This window comes from Ranitomeya imitator, chromosome 4 (genome assembly GCF_032444005.1).
Source record: "Ranitomeya imitator isolate aRanImi1 chromosome 4, aRanImi1.pri, whole genome shotgun sequence".
In the NCBI taxonomy this organism is placed as follows: Eukaryota; Metazoa; Chordata; class Amphibia; order Anura; family Dendrobatidae; genus Ranitomeya; species Ranitomeya imitator.
The window spans coordinates 140,021,331-140,039,090 of NC_091285.1; the positions used below are offsets into that span (position 1 = coordinate 140,021,331).

A 17,760-nucleotide genomic window follows, 5' to 3' on the forward strand; every position below is an offset into this window, starting at 1 on the left:
GAAAACAATGGCATCCAGCAGAGGAGATAGAGAAATTACTTTCTCCGTCTTCTCAGCAGCTGTGCTCCGATCCTGTCACGTGAGAGGATCGGAGCACAGAGCACTGACACTCGGCTCCTGCTCGCAGCAGAGGAGCTGAGGGTCATTAGCATGTTGCTCTCACGAGAGAATCATTGGATGCCATACGCTAATGGGACCCTGGCTTTACAGTATATTCCTGGCCTGTTGCATTTTCGGTAATTTTCCTGTTGTAGACACTGACATTAATGACATTCACAGTAGATCAGTAAGGCCACTACTGCATGTGCCCGCAGAGAGACCATCGTGCATGCACCTAGCTGGGAACACATAGCACATGTGCAAGATTGACTAATATGCCTTAATACATTATTAGTTGCAACACTCTGTAGTCACAAGTTGCCACCATATACCTGGAACATGAAAAGGTACAGGACCCCTGCAAGACTGCAGAAACTAGAATCTGCCTAAGGCTACTTTCACACTAGCGTCGTACGACGCACGTTGCAATGCGACGTTGCGACGTACCGACGCATACTGTGAATGCGTCACACAACGGGGCAGCGGATGCAGTTTTTGAATGCATCCGCTGCCCCATTCTGAGCTGCGGGGAGGAGGGGCGGAGTTCCGGCCGTGCATGCGCGATCGGAAATGGCGGACACGACGCACCAAAAACGTTGCATGCGACGTTTTTTTTGTTTAGACGGTCCGACGCAACACGACGCAACCATCGCACAACGGTTGTGACGTGTGGCAAAGCATCGCAATTTGTCGCTAATGTTATTCTATGGAGAAAAAACGCATCCTGCAAGCAGTTTTGCAGGATGCATTTTTTCTCCAAAACGACACATTGCGACGTGCGTCGTACGACGCTAGTGTGAAAGTAGCCTAAGGCCATATGCACACAGTTATTTAAATCTTGGTGTACCTGTTGAATCTTTCAATCAGAAGATGCTTCAAGAAACTGGTGGTTTTTTTCTGAGGCATCTTTTGTGTTGTGTTTTCAGTCGTTTCTTTAGCATTTTTCCTATGGTTTTGGCCACCAGCATTTTTTTTTTTGGAGTTTTCCCATGGTTTTTGAGACATCTTTTTTTCTCCATTGCATAATGAAGAAACTTATTTGTTTTTTTAAAGCAAAAACGAGAGCAAAATGCTACAAAAACTGGGTGTTTTTGGAGCATTCCCATTGACTTGTATTATGAAGTTCAGAACATCAACCGTGTGTAAAATGCCAGATGAGAGGTCAACTCACTTCTTGGCATTTTTAGAAACCAGAAGTGATTCAAAGATGTTGAAAAGTCTGCATTTGAATTGCAAGTATGGTAATTTTTACATAGAAATGCATGTGTTCATTTTTTTTAGCGTTTTCTGAGGTTTTTCAGGCGTTTTCAGTGGTGGACTCTGCCTTTAAAAGACGTCATGTGCATATAGCCTAATTCAGGTCCCATTTAAGTACAATGAAAGTGGTGTTTATTTCTATTGATATATTTTGTGTGGGGCAGATTTTAGTATTGTAGGCTGGCTTCAAAAAGATATGAGTGCTGCTTCAGCATCTCTATTAAGGCTATAATACCCAGACATGCTGAGGTTGTGCCAAACCAAATTTAGATGGCTATAGGGTGCAATGATTATCCAACTTTGGTGCTGTAGATCTACAGGAAGTCTAAGTTTTGTAGTCACAACACATGCTAAGGCCCCCTTCACATGTACGTGTGGCATCCATTTTTTCACGGATAACACACATACCCATTAAAAACTGGTGATCTTCACATGTGTTCACATGGACTGTGTGGAGACATATACATTTTTTTCTGGCAGCACGGATGACAAGGGCCAATAAAAGTCTATGGGTCCGTGAAAAACACGTACAGCACAGTGATGGCATCCTTGTGATGTACGAGTGCTGCCTGTGTGCTGAACATGTGAAACATAGCAAAGTACCTATACTTTGTAATCTCCTTCTTTCTTTATCCATACCGGAAAAACACTGATGACACATTGATGACACACTGATCCAAAATGCTGATCCAAAACACTGATGACACCGGTACTGTTTTATCCGGTACCGGCTTTATATAGACATTTGAAAGTGGCCTTAATTTTGTCCGCAAAATAGAAGCCTCAACTGTTTTTGTGCCAATACTGTCAATATACATGAATATTAAGATCACAGTGGGCAGAAATTACCTGTTTTCTATCAGGGCAGTTTATGCTACCATTTTTATTTTCCTTCCTATCTTTCATTTTTGCTCTTTGAGTTCTTCCGTATAACTGGAGATAAATGAAGGATTCCAGAGGTATCCAAACATGATCAATTAAATCTTGATTTAAAATATGAATAATATAAAATAGTATTTTCACTTCTGTATCACTGGACAGGTCACTTTAGCACAGTGTTGGCGCATGGCACGGCATTTTATCATTTACACATTACAACTTGAAATTGTTCAATGTGAAGCCCTTTCAGATTAAATGTATTGAACATTTTTCTTTGAAGAACAGAATCTTCTTTTAGACACAGTATGTACAACATACAGAAATGGACCCCATGAGTAGCTCAAATGTACACAACGGCTGCCAAACTTTAATCCCACAAAAAGAGAGTGCAACTAAAAAATATAAATAAATAAATAAAGATGGCTTTCAGTTTGTATGAGTCTTCTTAGAGTACAACATAGACATCCTGAAAAACAGGTTCAAGTTGAACGTGTGTTCTCAGAGAGCTGTACAAGTATTTTAGGTGCGCTTTTAGGGTCCTCAAAATCCACAGTGTCCATGGAGCAATTAAAATGCATCTGACTTATTTTTAAAACGTTTTATAAGATTAAATAGTTCAAAAAGTAATCGAATTTCTGATTATCTAAGTTTTGTGATGTTCTCATCCCACCCATTTCCGTACATATGCTCTTTGGACCACCATAACATATATGATCCAACTGTGCATGTTGTTTCAAACAGCCGTAGTCCTGCCCATAAGAGGAATTGGGAAGATCAGCTGGCAGCCCCTAGGCAGTCTGTGTAGACCTCCACTTCCAATTTCCGATCCTGACCAGGATGGTCGTCTCACCCCCTGTGCTTCTTGAGGAGGAGTCGATGAAATTGGTGAACTTAGGGCACCTGGAAGTGGTTGCGTATGGGCTGGTCCTGCCAGATGTTGTTTATGGCTCAGGGGTTGTTCTGGTTTCACAAGCTCATCCTGAACAGTGAGAAAAGGACTGAGAATCTTCCTGTAGATACCACGAGTATCAGTCAGGACCTCGCTATAGGGTGGTGGTGGTTCTGCCATAAGTAATGCCTCTTCATAACATGGTGGCTGAGATAAATCTGGCTCTGTAAATTCAATACAAATAGAAGTTGTAAGTTAATATCCATGAAAAGCGTGTTACATTATAATTGATATATAAAATGTCAAGAATATATTTTCATCAACATAATCTATGATGTTCCACAGATGAATGTGTCTGGCAAGCATAATGTTAACAAAAAAATTGAACACTGTAAACTGCAGGCAATATACCAGCTTTACAGTTTATGCAGAATGTGAAGTGTAAGCAACTGTAATTTTTATTTGCTGCCATCTGGGGAAAAGAAATTAAAATTGTAAGTGAATAGCAACAGTTATATAATTACTTAGACCTTCTTATTGACTATTGGGTCAACCAATTTTGAAACTGATAATTGCAAAATGTGCAATAAAGGGTTAATAGATCATAAAATAAGTTTATGTTCGCTGCTAAAATCCAAAAATATCTCCTTCTTTCCTTTTAATATATTTTGCAATTAAAACTGAAAAATTGAAGAAAACACAATGTTCAGCTTAAATGAGTACATCCCAACAGATTTGTCAGAAAACATTTAATTTCCTTTAGCAATCGACATTTTCCATGCGATACCATACTACAAAATACTCACACAAATGTGGGCCTTTGATTGTAAAAATATTTGTTATTTTGAAAACCCCCCAAAAAAACAGTTTTCCTAACAAATTAATTCAAGACCATGTTGCAAAAATGAAAGTCTTAGGAGCAAAGCTAAAGTTTTGAATACAACATTTTAATTAGCAAGAATTCAACCACAGGTAAGACTAATAATTTATTAAACAAGTGTCCAGGAGACTGTTGACTGTAAAAGTGCATTACTTAACAAACAAAATCCCTTTCTTATTTCACGTGGTTAGCAATGGCACCACGCGTAAGAGAAATGTCACAAGATCTGAGTAAAAAAATAATTTGTTTATACAAGAAAGGTGAATGCTAAATTTTATTACTTACGGTTTTCAGCCTGGGTTTAAGACAACTAGCTGTAGAAGTATTCTACCCTAACTGTTCTGTATGCCATTAGTACACACAAAAATGAAAAATTAAACGTGTTGTTAGGCCATGTTTTTTTTTTCTGGAAAACAGTTTAGAATACTAGAAAATAAATAAAAGGAAGTCGTACTTCTATGTTTGTGTTTCCCTGGAGTAAACCATAAATTAGTTTCAAGTTGCTTTTTGCACCTCACAGACATACTGCTTTGTCTGCCTCCTAAATGCACATAATAATCATAATGCTGAGAATTCCTGGCTTCCTTTTAGGTTTAAAAAAGACATAGAGGAGGTGATCTCAGTATTAACATGCAGGAGGCAGGAAGACTGAGATGTGAAGTCTCAGCTGGCATACCGGTAAATTGTTTATATTCGGTATGGATCAGAAACAACAAATCTCTGTATGCCTCCATATTAACTAGAGTGTAATCATGTAGGTAGATGGCCTCCTGCCGTAGTGTAGCGCTCATGGGTAAAGTCTTACTCAGTTTTTCTCATCCATGTGCTGTTTTCAAAACTGCCAGTTCACAGAAGCAAATAAAGCAATGGGTCTATACACATATCAAGGTTTTTTTTTTACTGATCCTGGTGCCCTATCCAAGAAAAAATCTCATTGTCTCTCCTATTCTGGCCTATATTAGTAGATCAGATCGTGGGAGTAAATCTGTGACCTGTTTTTCACTGGTCCATTTTTACTGAAGCAAAACCTGACACAGTTGCGTAACTGTAGTACGGAAGCACACATACACAATAGATAAAAGTTGTCGAAATTGGAAATAATGTGTTCCCTGATTGTGTTGGTGCAAATAAAGATCGTCCATTTGAACTTCAATGGTCTATACTTTTCTTCGATGGGGAGATAAGAAGAGTCTGGCATTGACTGTCTCATAGAGCCGGGCAATACTGTGTATGTAGAAGTTGGGAGAGATAGCGGTCAGCCGAATCATAATACAGCCAGCATCTAATGTGTATGTACAGCTTAAGTCTGCATACAGTAAGTGTATGTGCACAGAGTTTAGCGATTTTGTTGAATCGGGTTTGCTTTAAAAAATAGCTGAAAAAAGCTTTTAATTCATTCCTATTGTCAAAACCAATTTGTTTTTCATATGTTCAGAGTTTTGAGTGTTTTTTTTCACTTCAGTTTGGGAAAATGCCTGGTGGGAAAAAAGAAAGTGTGTGACACTTCGGCAAAGCAGCTCTTCCAAAAACGCCCCAAAAGAAAGAGCATTTCTCGAAGCAGTTTTCACTTGAAAACTTGTCATTGTTGACCCCTCAAAAAAATTCCATCGAAACTTAAGCCCCCGTCACACAAAGCGAGATCACTAGCGAGATCGCTGCTGAGTCACAAGTTTTGTGACGCAACAGCGACCTCAGTAGCGATCTCGCTATGTGTGACACGTAGCAGCGACCAGGCCCCTGCTGTGAGATCGCTGGTCGTGTCGGAATGGCCTGGACCTTTTTTTGGTTGTTGAGGTCCCGCTGGGTAGCACACATCGCTGTGTTTGACACCTTACCAACGACCTCATGACAGGTCGTCCCTCATTGAGGTCTGTTAATCGTCATGAAATAGCTGCCATGTGACATCGTTGTACAGGTCGCTACAGGTCGCCGCATCGCTGCTGCGTCGTTGGGGAGATCTCACAGTTTGACATCTCACCAGCGACCACATAGCGACGCAGCAACGATCCCTGACAGGTCATATCGTTGTCGGGATCGCTGTAGCGTCGCTAAGTGTGACGGGGCCTTTACCCTAGCACATTGAGAAATGATTGGAGGCACACAGAAGTGGAGCATGCAACCCATAATATGGCATATATGCAGTATATAAAAAAGTGAGTACACCTCACATTTTTGTAAATATTTTATTGTATCTTTTCATGGGACAACACATGTGACTCATTAGTGTTACAAGGTCGCAGGTGTGTTACATTTGGTATTATCGCTCTCATACTGGTCACTGAAAGTTCAATATGGCACCTCATGGCAAAGAACTCTGAGGATCTGAAAAAAAGAATTGTTACTCAAAATAAAGATGGCTAGGCTATAAGAAGATTGCCAGCACTCTGAAACTGAGCTGCAGCAAGGTGGCCAAAACTATACAGCAGTGTAACAACACAGATTCGACTCAGTACTTGCCTTGACCAACGAAGTTGAGTGCAAGCACTCAGCATCATATCCAGAAGGTGTCTTTTTGCATTAGTGCTGCCAGCATTGCTGCAGAGATTAAAGAGGTGGGTGGCCAGCCTGTCACTGCTCCGATCATACGTCACACAATGCATAAAATTTCTCTGCATAGCTGTCACCCCAGAAAGAAGTGGTATGATGAGATCAAGATAAACTTATTTGGTTTAGATGGTATCAAATCTGTGTGGCAGCAACCAGGTGAGGAGTACAAAGGCAAGTGTGTCTTCCCAACTGTCAAGCATGGTGGGAATGTCATAGTTAGGGGCTGCATGAGTGCTACCGGCTGTGGGGAGCTACAGTCCATTGAGGGAACCATGAATGCCAACATGTACTGTGACATACTGAAGCAGAACATGATCGCCTCCCTTAGGAAACAGGGTCTCAGGGCAATATTCCAACATGATTAACCCCTTTCTGACCTCGGACGGGATAGTACATCCGAGATCAGAACCCCCGCTTTGATGCGGGCTCCGGCGGTGAGCAGCAAAGCCGGGACATGTCAGCTGTTTTCAAAACAGCTGATATGTGCCCGCAATAACGGTGGGTGGAATCGCGATCCACCTGCCGCTATTAAGCAGTTAAATGCCGCTGTCAAACACTGACAGCGGCATTTAACTAGCGCTTCCGGCCATTGGGCCGGAAATGAGCGCATCGCTGACCCCCGTCACATGATCAGAGGTCAGCGATGCATCAGCATGACAACCAGAGGTCTATTGATGAAATCTATGGTTGTTGATGCCAGATTGCTGTGAGCGCCACCCTGTGGTCGGCGCTCATAGCAGTAAATCTACTACATAGGAGCGATATGAGCATCGCTCCTATGTAGCAGAGCCGATCAGGCTATGCCAGCTTCTAGCCTCCCATGAAGGCTATTGAAGCACGGCAAAAGGAAAAAAAAACATGTTTTAAAAAATATGAAAAAAATAAAAAAATCTAAAAGTTCAAATCACCCCCCTTTCACCCCATTCAAAATAAAACAATAAAAAAAATCAAACCTACACATATTTGTTATCATCGCGTTCAGAATCGCCCGATCTATCAATAAAAAAATTAACCTGATCTCTAAACGGCGCAGCGAGAAAAAAAATTCGAAATGCCCGAATTACGTTTTTTTGGTCGCCGCGACATTGCATTAAAATGCAATAATGGGAGATCAAAAGAACATATCTGCACCAAAATGGTATCATGTCAGCTCGGCATGCAAAAAATAAGCCCTCACCCAACCCGAGATTACGAAAAATGGAGACGCTACAGGTATTGGAAAATTGCACAATTTTTTTTTTTAGCAAAGTGTGGATTTTTTTTTACCACTTAAATAAAAGAGAACCTAGACATGTTTGGTGTCTATGAACTCATAATGACCTGGAGAATCATAATGACAGGTCAGTTTTAGCATTTAGTGAACCTAGCAAAAAAGCCAAACAAAAAACAAGTGTGGTATTGCACTTTTATTGCAATTTCACCGCTCTTGGAATTTTTTCCCATTTTCTACTACACAACATGCTAAAACCAATGATGCTGTTCAAAAGTACAACTCGTCCCACAAAAAAAAGCCCTAACATGGCCATATTGACGGAAGAATTAAAAAGTTATGGCTCTGGAAAGGAGGGGAGCGAGAAACGAAAACGCAAAACTGAATAAAGCTGGGGTCATGAAGGGGTCTACACTTGATGGATGGAGGGGGGTCTGCACATGATGGAGGGGGATCTGCACATGATGTATTGAGGGGGGATCTGCACTTGATGGATGGAGGGGATCTGCACATGATGGATGGAGGGGGATCTGCACATGATGGATGGAGGGGGATCTGCACATGATGGATGGGATGGAGGGGGGTCTGCACATGATGGATGAAGGGAGATCTGCACATGATGGAGGGGGTCTGCACTTGATGGATTGAGGGGGTCTGCACATGATGGATGGAGGAGGGATCTGCACATGATGTATGGAGGGGGGATCTGCACATGATGGATGGAGGTGGGATCTGCACATGATGGATGGAGGGAGATCTGCATATGATGGAGGGGGGGTCTACACTTGATGGATGGAGGGGGATCTGCACATGATGGATGGAGGGGGGATCTGCACATGTTGGATGGAGGGAGATCTGCATATGATGGAGGGGGGTCTGCACTTGATGGATGGAGGGGGATCTGCACATGATGGATGGAGGGGATCTGCACATGATGGATGGAGGGGGATCTGCACATGATGGATGGAGGGGGGATCTGCACATGATGGATGGAGGGGGTATCTGCACATGAAGGATGGAGGGGGTATTTGGACATGATGGAGAGGGGGATGGCTGCAAATGATGGAGGGGGGCTGCAAATGATGGAGGGGCTGCAAATGGTGGAGGGGGGCTGCAAATGATGTGAGGGAGGGAACGGGGGACTGCACATGAGTGGAAGAAGACTGAACATTATGAAGTGAAGGGAAAATGGGGGACTGCGAATGGTGAAGTGAGGGGAAGAGGACTGCAAATGAGGAAGTGAGTGGGAGGACGACAGCAAATGATGTGAGGGGGACTGCAAATGATGAAGTGAGGGATGGCGGACAGCAATTGAATTGAATGTGGGGGATGGGGAGAGCAAATAATGATGAATTTTGAGGGTGGTGGGAGTAAATGATGTATTGAATGTGGGGGGAGAGCAGTTGATAATGAATAAAGGGTGGGGGTGGGAGAGAGAGAAGACATGACAATGAATTGGGTCAGAAGGGGCATGTAAATATAATTGGGGGAGCTGGAGACACATAGTGGGGGGCGTTAAGTATGCAGTGACTGCTAATGAATTGTGGGAAAGAGTACAGGGGCTAATTAATGTACATGTTTATTAAGTGGGGAAAATGGCTATTTATAGTTGATGGAGGCATATTGGTGGATTAATAATAACTAATTATATATTAATGGTAGGTGCACGTCTGTATTTAGATGTGTAGTGTAGTAGAAGAAAGGAAAAAAGTGGGGAATGTGCTCACGAAGCGGGGTTCTAGGTAACTATGTGTTATTTTATGCAGACAAGTCCTGGCTGGAAAAAATTATGGTGGTCTGCGCTGCATGAAAAAGAACAGCAAAGATGTAGGACTTCAGCTAGAGATGTCATTGGTGAGTCAGTGTGTTACCTGTACACTGACACTATACACTTTATTACCTGTTCACTGACACTATATACAGAGCTCTTGTGTATAATTTCACTGGTGATCACTGTATTACCTATACACTGACATTATATACAGAGCTCCTGCATAAAATGGCATTAGTGTTGTGTTTTTCTTATTAATGATCAGTATTGTAGTATTCGGTCACTATGTGGTGGTAGTATGTGAACTGGTTATGGTGTGGCGGTATTTCTCCCTGTATGTGGTATTATTTGGTCACTGTGTGATGGTAATATGTGATCTGGTCATGGTATGGAGGCATTTGTTCCTTGCATATTGTATTATTCCATCACTATGTGGTGGTAATATGTCATCTGGTCATGGTGTGATGGTATTCCTCTCTTGTATGTGGTATTAATGGTCATTCAAAAAATATATGTAACTCAATCCCTTAAAAATAAATAAAAATATACCTAAAAAGAGTATTGGATATTTTAAGAAATGTTTAATAGGTTAGAGTAGAGTAGGCCCCGATCAAAAGATTCTATCTTGTTGTTGTGGCTGCTTAAAAATTCTTTTGGCCAAAACAAAAGCTGCTAGCTATGTATGTGATCTGCTGTCTGCTGAGAACTGTTAATATCAGATTGGTGAGGACGTGGTGCAGAAGATGAGTTTTTCCAAGAGCGGGCGTTGGGACTGTGGAAGGCTTGAGGGTGTGCAGACGGAACTGGGGTGGAATCTGGGCGGAGTCTCAAGGGGGCCCAGAAATTTTGCCAGTATGGAGCCCCAAAATTCCTAGTGAAAGCCCTGCCCGCACTGTCACCGCAGTTCTGTGAAGGCTGACCACTTGTGTTGGCTCTGTTCTACCAGTGTCGACTCTCGGGTTCATGGGACATTAACTGGAAGTGAGATCTATGGAAGCCACTCATTTTCTTATTTAAAGGCAGTCTGTCTGCAGGATTTCACCCCTCCAAACCTTTTATATGTGCATGTAGCTCTTTCAAAGACAAACTCCATAAATACCTTTATATGGTCAGACCCCTTCTCCCTTATTCAGAAATCAGCATTTCAATTGATATATTATTTATTATTATTATTATTATTTATTCCATGGCGCTTTACATGTGAGGAGGGGTATACATAATAAAAAAAAGTTCAATAATCTTAAACAATACAAGTCATAACTGGTACAGGAGGAGTGAGGACCCTGCCCGCGAAGGCTCACAATCTACAAGGGATGGGTGACAATACAGTAGGTGAGGATAGAGCTGGTCATGCAGCGGTTTGGTCGATCGGTGGTTACTGCAGGTTGTAGGCTTGTCGGAAGAGGTGGGTCTTCAGGTTCTTTTTGAAGGTTTCGATGGTAGGCGAGAGTCTGATGTGTTGTGGTAGAGGGTTCCAGAGTAGGGGTGATGTGCGAGAGAAATCTTGTATACGATTGTGGGAAGAGGAGATAAGAGGGGAGTAGAGAAGGAGATCTTGTGAGGATCGGGGGTTGCGTGTAGGTAAGTACCGGGAGACGAGGTCACAGATGTATGGAGGAGACAGGTTGTGGATGGCTTTGTATGTCAGGGTTAGGGTTTTGTAGTGGAGTCTCTGGGCAATGGGGAGCCAGTGAAGGGATTGACAGAGGGGAGAGGCCTGGGAATAGCGGGGGGACAGGTGGATTAGTCGGGCAGCAGAGTTTAGAATAGATTGGAGGGGTGCGAGAGTGTTAGAGGGGAGGCCACAGAGCAGGAGGTTGCAGTAGTCAAGGCGAGAGATGATGAGGGCATGGACTAGGATTTTTGCAGATTAATGGTTGAGGAATGAACGGATTCGTATATATACATAATGCCTATGGTGGATCTTAACCCTCTATCCAGGGCCGGCTCCAGGTTTTTGAGGGCTCTGGGCGAAAGAGTCTCAGTGGGCCCCCCCTTTAACACATACCCCGATTCATGATCGCATATAAACACAGCCATGTAGTATATAACACTGCCCACGTAGTATATAGCAGCCCACGTAGCATATAGCAGCCCATGTAGTATATAGCAGCGCAGCCCACGTAGTATATAGCAGCGCAGCCCACGTAGTATATAGCAGCGCAGCCCACGTAGTATATAGCAGCGCAGCCCACGTAGTATATAGCAGCGCAGCCCACGTAGTATATAGCAGTGTCACTCACTCAGGCACTGGAAGGACTAGGAGCTCCTCCTGAATCTGCCTCATAACTTCAGCAGCACGGCAGCCAGCCAGGGGCGGAGATCAGAGCAGAGAAGGTGCTCTCTCCGCCCACAATGTCACACTGGCTGCCTTCTCTTAACCCCTATGTGTGCCTGCCTGGCTGCACTGACTGAGTGAGAAGATGCTTGTGTCAGAGCTGGCACATAGGGGTTAAGAGAACACAGCCAGCAGTGACATTGTGGGCGGAGAGAGCACGTTATCTCCTGCTCTGCTCTCCCAGCTGTATCTATGACAGCTAAGTGGGCCCCCCTCTCTCCCCAGGGCCCCGGCATTTGCCCGCTGTGCCGGGTGCTGACGCCGGCCCTGCCTCTATCACTCCAGCTCAATTTCCCGCAGAGTGTCACCTCCTTTTGTTTCACTGAGAGCCTCTATGCTGTGTTTTTTTCTGGAAAAAAGAGCTGTAAGTCAATCAGGAAGAGGTGGCACTGAGCGGGCATAGAGCTGGAGTAACAGATCTACTCCCTCATTTGCATATGTATGCAAATTGATTTCAGATGAATGGACTGAACATGTAAAAATATTGCTGGAATTGTCTTTGAAAGAGCTACATGGGCATATACAGTGGGGCAAAAAAGTATTTAGTCAGTCAGCAATAGTGCAAGTTCCACCACTTAAAAAGATGAGAGGCGTCTGTAATTTACATCATAGGTAGACCTCAACTATGGGAGACAAACTGGGAAAAAAAAAATCCAGAAAATCACATTGTCTGTTTTTTTATCATTTTTTTGCACATTATGGTGGAAAATAAGTATTTGGTCAGAAACAAACAATCAAGATTTCTGGCTCTCACAGACCTGTAACTTCTTCTTTAAGAGTCTCCTCTTTCCTCCACTCATTACCTGTAGTAATGGCACCTGTTTAAACTTGTTATCAGTATAAAAAGACACCTGTGCACACCCTCAAACAGTCTGACTCCAAACTCCACTATGGTGAAGACCAAAGAGCTGTCAAAGGACACCAGAAACAAAATTGTAGCCCTGCACCAGGCTGGGAAGACTGAATCTGCAATAGCCAACCAGCTTGGAGTGAAGAAATCAACAGTGGGAGCAATAATTAGAAAATGGAAGACATACAAGACCACTGATAATCTCCCTCGATCTGGGGCTCCATGCAAACCCCCACCCCGTGGGGTCAGAATGATCACAAGAACGGTGAGCAAAAATCCCAGAACCATGCGGGGGGACCTAGTGAATGAACTGCAGAGAGCTGGGACCAATGTAACAAGGCCTACCAAAAGTAACACACTACTCCACCATGGACTCAGATCCTGCAGTGCCAGACGTGTCCCACTGCTTAAGCCAGTACATGTCCGGGTCCGTCTGAAGTTTGCTAGAGAGCATTTGGATGATCCAGAGGAGTTTTGGGAGAATGTCCTATGGTCTGATGAACCCAAACTGGAACTGTTTGGTAGAAACACAACTTGTCGTGTTTGGAGGAAAAAGAATACTGAGTTGCATCCATCAAACACCTTACCTACTGTAAAGCATGGTGGTGGAAACATCATGCTTTGGGGCTGTTTCTCTGCAAAGGGGCCAGGACGACTGATCCGGGTACATGAAAGAATGAATGGGGCCATGTATCGTGAGATTTTGAGTGCAAACCTCCTTCCATCAGCAAGGGCATTGAAGATGAAACGTGGCTGGGTCTTTCAACATGACAATGATCCAAAGCACACCGCCAGGGCAACGAAGGAGTGGCTTCGTAAGAAGCATTTCAAGGTCCTGGAGTGGCCTAGCCAGTCTCCAGATCTCAACCCTATAGAAAACATTTGGAGGGAGTTGAAAGTCCGTGTTGCCAAGCGAAAAGCCAAAAACATCACTGCTCTAGAGGAGATCTGCATGGAGGAATGGGCCAACATACCAACAACAGTGTGTGGCAACCTTGTGAAGACTTACAGAAAACGTTTGACCTCTGTCATTGCCAACAAAGGATATATTACAAAGTATTGAGATGAAATTTTGTTTCTGACCAAATACTTATTTTCCACCATAATATGCAAATAAAATGATAAAAAAACAAACAATGTGATTTTCTGGATTTTTTTTTCTCAGTTTACCTCCCATAGTTGAGGTCTACCTATGATGTAAATTACAGACGCCTCTCATCTTTTTAAGTGGTGGAACTTGCACTATTGCTGACTGACTAAATACTTTTTTGCCCCACTGTACATAGATTTGGCCTCATTCATTCCCTATGGGACTTGCGGACATGTACAGCACTTGCGGTTTTGCACTTACAATGAGACAAAAAAACACTGCTAGCAGCTTTTTTTTCCCGTTGCTGCAAGTACCACATTTGCTGGATCGCGGCAAAACCGCAAAAGATGCACATGTCCTTATAGCAGAAGGGAATGAATGAGGCCGAACGCACTGTTGCTGTAAGTGATCCGTTGCGCGGCAGATGCGGAAAACCTGCCGGATCTGCCGCAAATGGCAAAAATCGCTGAAGTGAAAGTAGCCTAAGTCACTGCCGACAGTGTCTGCATTAGTCATACTCACCGATGGGGGAGGCAGCACGAAAAGTGCCTAGGGCGGCATAAACTCTAAATACGGCCCTGGTAGAGGGAACACCAAACTTACATGGTTATACAAAAGCTGAACACTAACTACATTATATTATATCAAAGTGTCTTATCTTCAGTGTTATCCCTTGAAAAGATATAAGAAAATATTTACAAAAATGTGAGGGGTGTACTCACTTTTGTGAGATATTATATGTATGAGACCCATATTATGGCACTCGTACTAGTATCGCATAAAATGGCCGTGTGTGAAGCCTTGATCTTTAGGCACAATTCACATGTAATCTAATTTTAGCCATGTTTTTAGTACATATTTCAACAATGAAAATCAACATGTATATATCACCTATTAGTATGTAGGATTTGCCACAAATTCAAACTTTTGACAAGTGAAAACTGAGCCTTAATGATTATTAAAAAAATAAGAATGGTCTTTATATAGACTCTATACTGCAATCTCCACACAGTATTATAGCGAAGTTTTAGCTCTGCTGAAGAGTCTTTCACAAGTGCGATAAAGGCTCTATAGCAGAAGTGAAATGTCGCATTTAACTGGTTGAATAAACTAGATTATTTCATCTGAAGCAATGGAGCGCTGCCAATTTTGTATTGTTTATCTGGATTAAAAACACTCACTGCCAGGACAATTATGGTGCTGCTTAACTCTTTCCTTTCAGAATATGAATTCATCTGTGTACCGCTTGTGGGTATGGATCCACTGGGCCACTAGCCAGGTTAACCCTGAAGCGGAGTGACAAGGTGGCTACCTGGGCTACACTAGCGCCTCTGATGGTGAGGATAAGCCTGGGCTGCAGGACAGCGATCAGGTGCCACTCTAGAGTGGTTGGTGTCTGGACCTGCAGCAGCTGACTCAAAGGTCAGAGACCTGCAGAACACAGCAGGGTTAAATTCCTGCATGATCTGTCCCAATCTACAGCCATGTGGAGAGTTGGAAGTGCTGCATGAGGACTAACACAGCAGCCTGACATGAGGATAAGCATAGTGGCGAACACATTGAGTAGCAAATTGCCAAGAATGCGAGTTACTACCGTGACAAGCTGAAGTCATAAGTTTATATACACCTTAGCCACGTTTATTACAACTCTCGTTTTCACAATTACTGGCATTTAATCCTAGAAGACACTTCCTCCTGAGCAGGGCCGGCTCCAGGTTTTCATGGGCCCTGGGCGAAAGAGTCCCGGTGGGCCCCTTTAACACATACCACAATTCATAACACACCAATACGGCAGAGAAATATAGGTATAGTATAATGCCAAAGATTTCACTTACTTCTTACATTACATGAGTGATATCTATTGTACATTCTACATTAGCTCAGAAACCGGACAGTATAGTCCTCTATACAGAATAATGAGCCCCATATATTGCTCCAAACAGAATAATGAGCCCCATATATTGCCCCATACAGTATAATGGCACCATATTATTATTATTTATTTATATAGCACCATTAATTCCATGGTGCTGTACATGAGAAAGGGGTTACATACAGGGTTATATCGTTTCCAGTAAACAGGTTTACAGTGACAGACTGGTACAGAGGGGAGAGGACCCTGTCCATGCGGACTTACATTCTATGGGGTGCTCCATACAGTATAATTGGCACTACATAATCCTCTATACAGAATAACGAGCCACATATATTGCTCCAAACAGAATAATGAGCCCAATATTATGCTCCATACAGAATAATGAGCCTCATATAATGCTCCATACAGTATAATGGGCACCACAGAGTGCTCCATACAGAATGAGCCGCATATATTGCATCATACGGAATTTACCCCATATAATGCTCCATACAGTATAGTGAGCCACATATAATTCTCCATACAGTATATGATGGGCCATAGCTATTGCTCCATATATAATGGGCCTCATATAATGCTCCATACAGTATATGATCGGCCCCAAACACTGTATACTGAGTCCCATATATTGCTCCATACAGAATGGTCCCCATATGATGCTCCAAACAGAATGGACCCTATATAATACTAAAGGGGTCCCATATAATGCTCCAAAAATAATTGGCCCCATAAGATGCTCCATGCATAATGGGCCCAATATAATGCTCCATATATAATTGGCCATATAACATGCTCCATATATAATTAGTCCCATGAGATGCTTCATATATTATTGGCCCCATGTACTGCTCCATATGTAATTGTCCCCATATACTGCTCCATATTGAATTGGCCCCTTAAGATGCTCCATATTAAATTGGCTCCATACTAAATTGGCCCCATATAATGCTCCCTATAGAGTTGGCTTCATAAGATGCTCTTTATATTATTGGCTCCATAAAATACTCCATATAGAATTAGCCCCATATAATTCTCCATATATGGGCCCCTTCTGATGGTCCCCATATATTGCTCCAAATATAAAAAAAAATGAAATACTCACCTCTCGTTGCTTGACGCTGCTCTGCTCTGGACTCCTCACCGTTGGCGTCTTCCTGCTCTCTGTGCTGCGACTGCTCAGGCAGAGGGCGCGCACTGGTGACGTCATCACGCCCTCTGACCTGAACGTCACAGTCAGAGGATGGAAGACACTGCAGCGCTGGAACTGGGAGAGGTAAGTATCACAAGTGCAGGGGCCCGGAGCAGGCAGGGGGTCCACTCACGGGAGTCGGCACTATGGCGCGCCAGTGTCCCCGGCCCTTGCCAGTGTGCGCCAGGTGCTGACGCAGGCCCTGCTCCTGAGGTCTATTCATTACCTTTAAATTGCCTAACTCAGATCAAAAGTCCTGGGTAGCCTCCTGTAAGCTTCTCACTAGGTTACTGAAATTTTGGTCTGCTCCTCTTCACCTGGTGTAACTGACCAGGTCTGTACCTCTCATTGCTTGCTCACAACAGAACCAGACCCCAATCAGAGGACAATAAAACATTCCTTATCTAAGAAATGGACAAATATTTATGGACATAACTGTTTATCACTCATGGTAATTCTGCTTCATGTCACCTGTCTTATCCCTGTTTTGTTTTTCTGTAATGTGTTGTGCATAAATTTGTGATTCTCAAGAATTTCTTTTAGTCTATGCCTGATGAAGAGACCTGAGTAGTCTTGAAAGCTTGCAATTTGTTACCATCTTTTCAGTTAGCCATTAAAAGGTATCAACCACTGAGGACTCTCAATTATAAATATTTTTCTATCTACTGGCTAACACGGTACCAAGATCTAAAGCTTTCCTGTATCACTTTGCCCAAACATTTTTATGGGATTCAGGTCAGGGTTTTTTGCACCACCTATTATCGTTTGCAAACTCGGCTTTGGGAAAATGGCCGCCGCGATCTCTAATGCGCACGCGCGGCATCCCGCGGCCATTTTCCTGAAGCCCCGTGCAGCAGAGCACTCGATCTGCGCACGCGCGGCCCC

The 17,760-nt window shown here is 43.1% G+C and overlaps 1 protein-coding gene across 5 annotated transcripts in view; it reads right to left on the reverse strand.

Annotated features, from left to right (window-relative positions):
* Nucleotides 1-1,077: 1,077 nt before the first annotated feature.
* The window catches only part of PRR7 (proline rich 7, synaptic), a 167,341-nt gene continuing 150,658 nt past the window's right edge, over nucleotides 1,078-17,760 (reverse strand). For all 5 annotated transcript variants that reach the window (XM_069763971.1, XM_069763966.1, XM_069763969.1 and 2 more), the window contains one exon: nucleotides 1,078-3,348. In XM_069763971.1, the coding sequence (XP_069620072.1) occupies nucleotides 2,969-3,348 (380 nt within the window). In that variant the 3' untranslated portion in view covers nucleotides 1,078-2,968. The remainder of the gene's footprint in view (nucleotides 3,349-17,760) is intronic.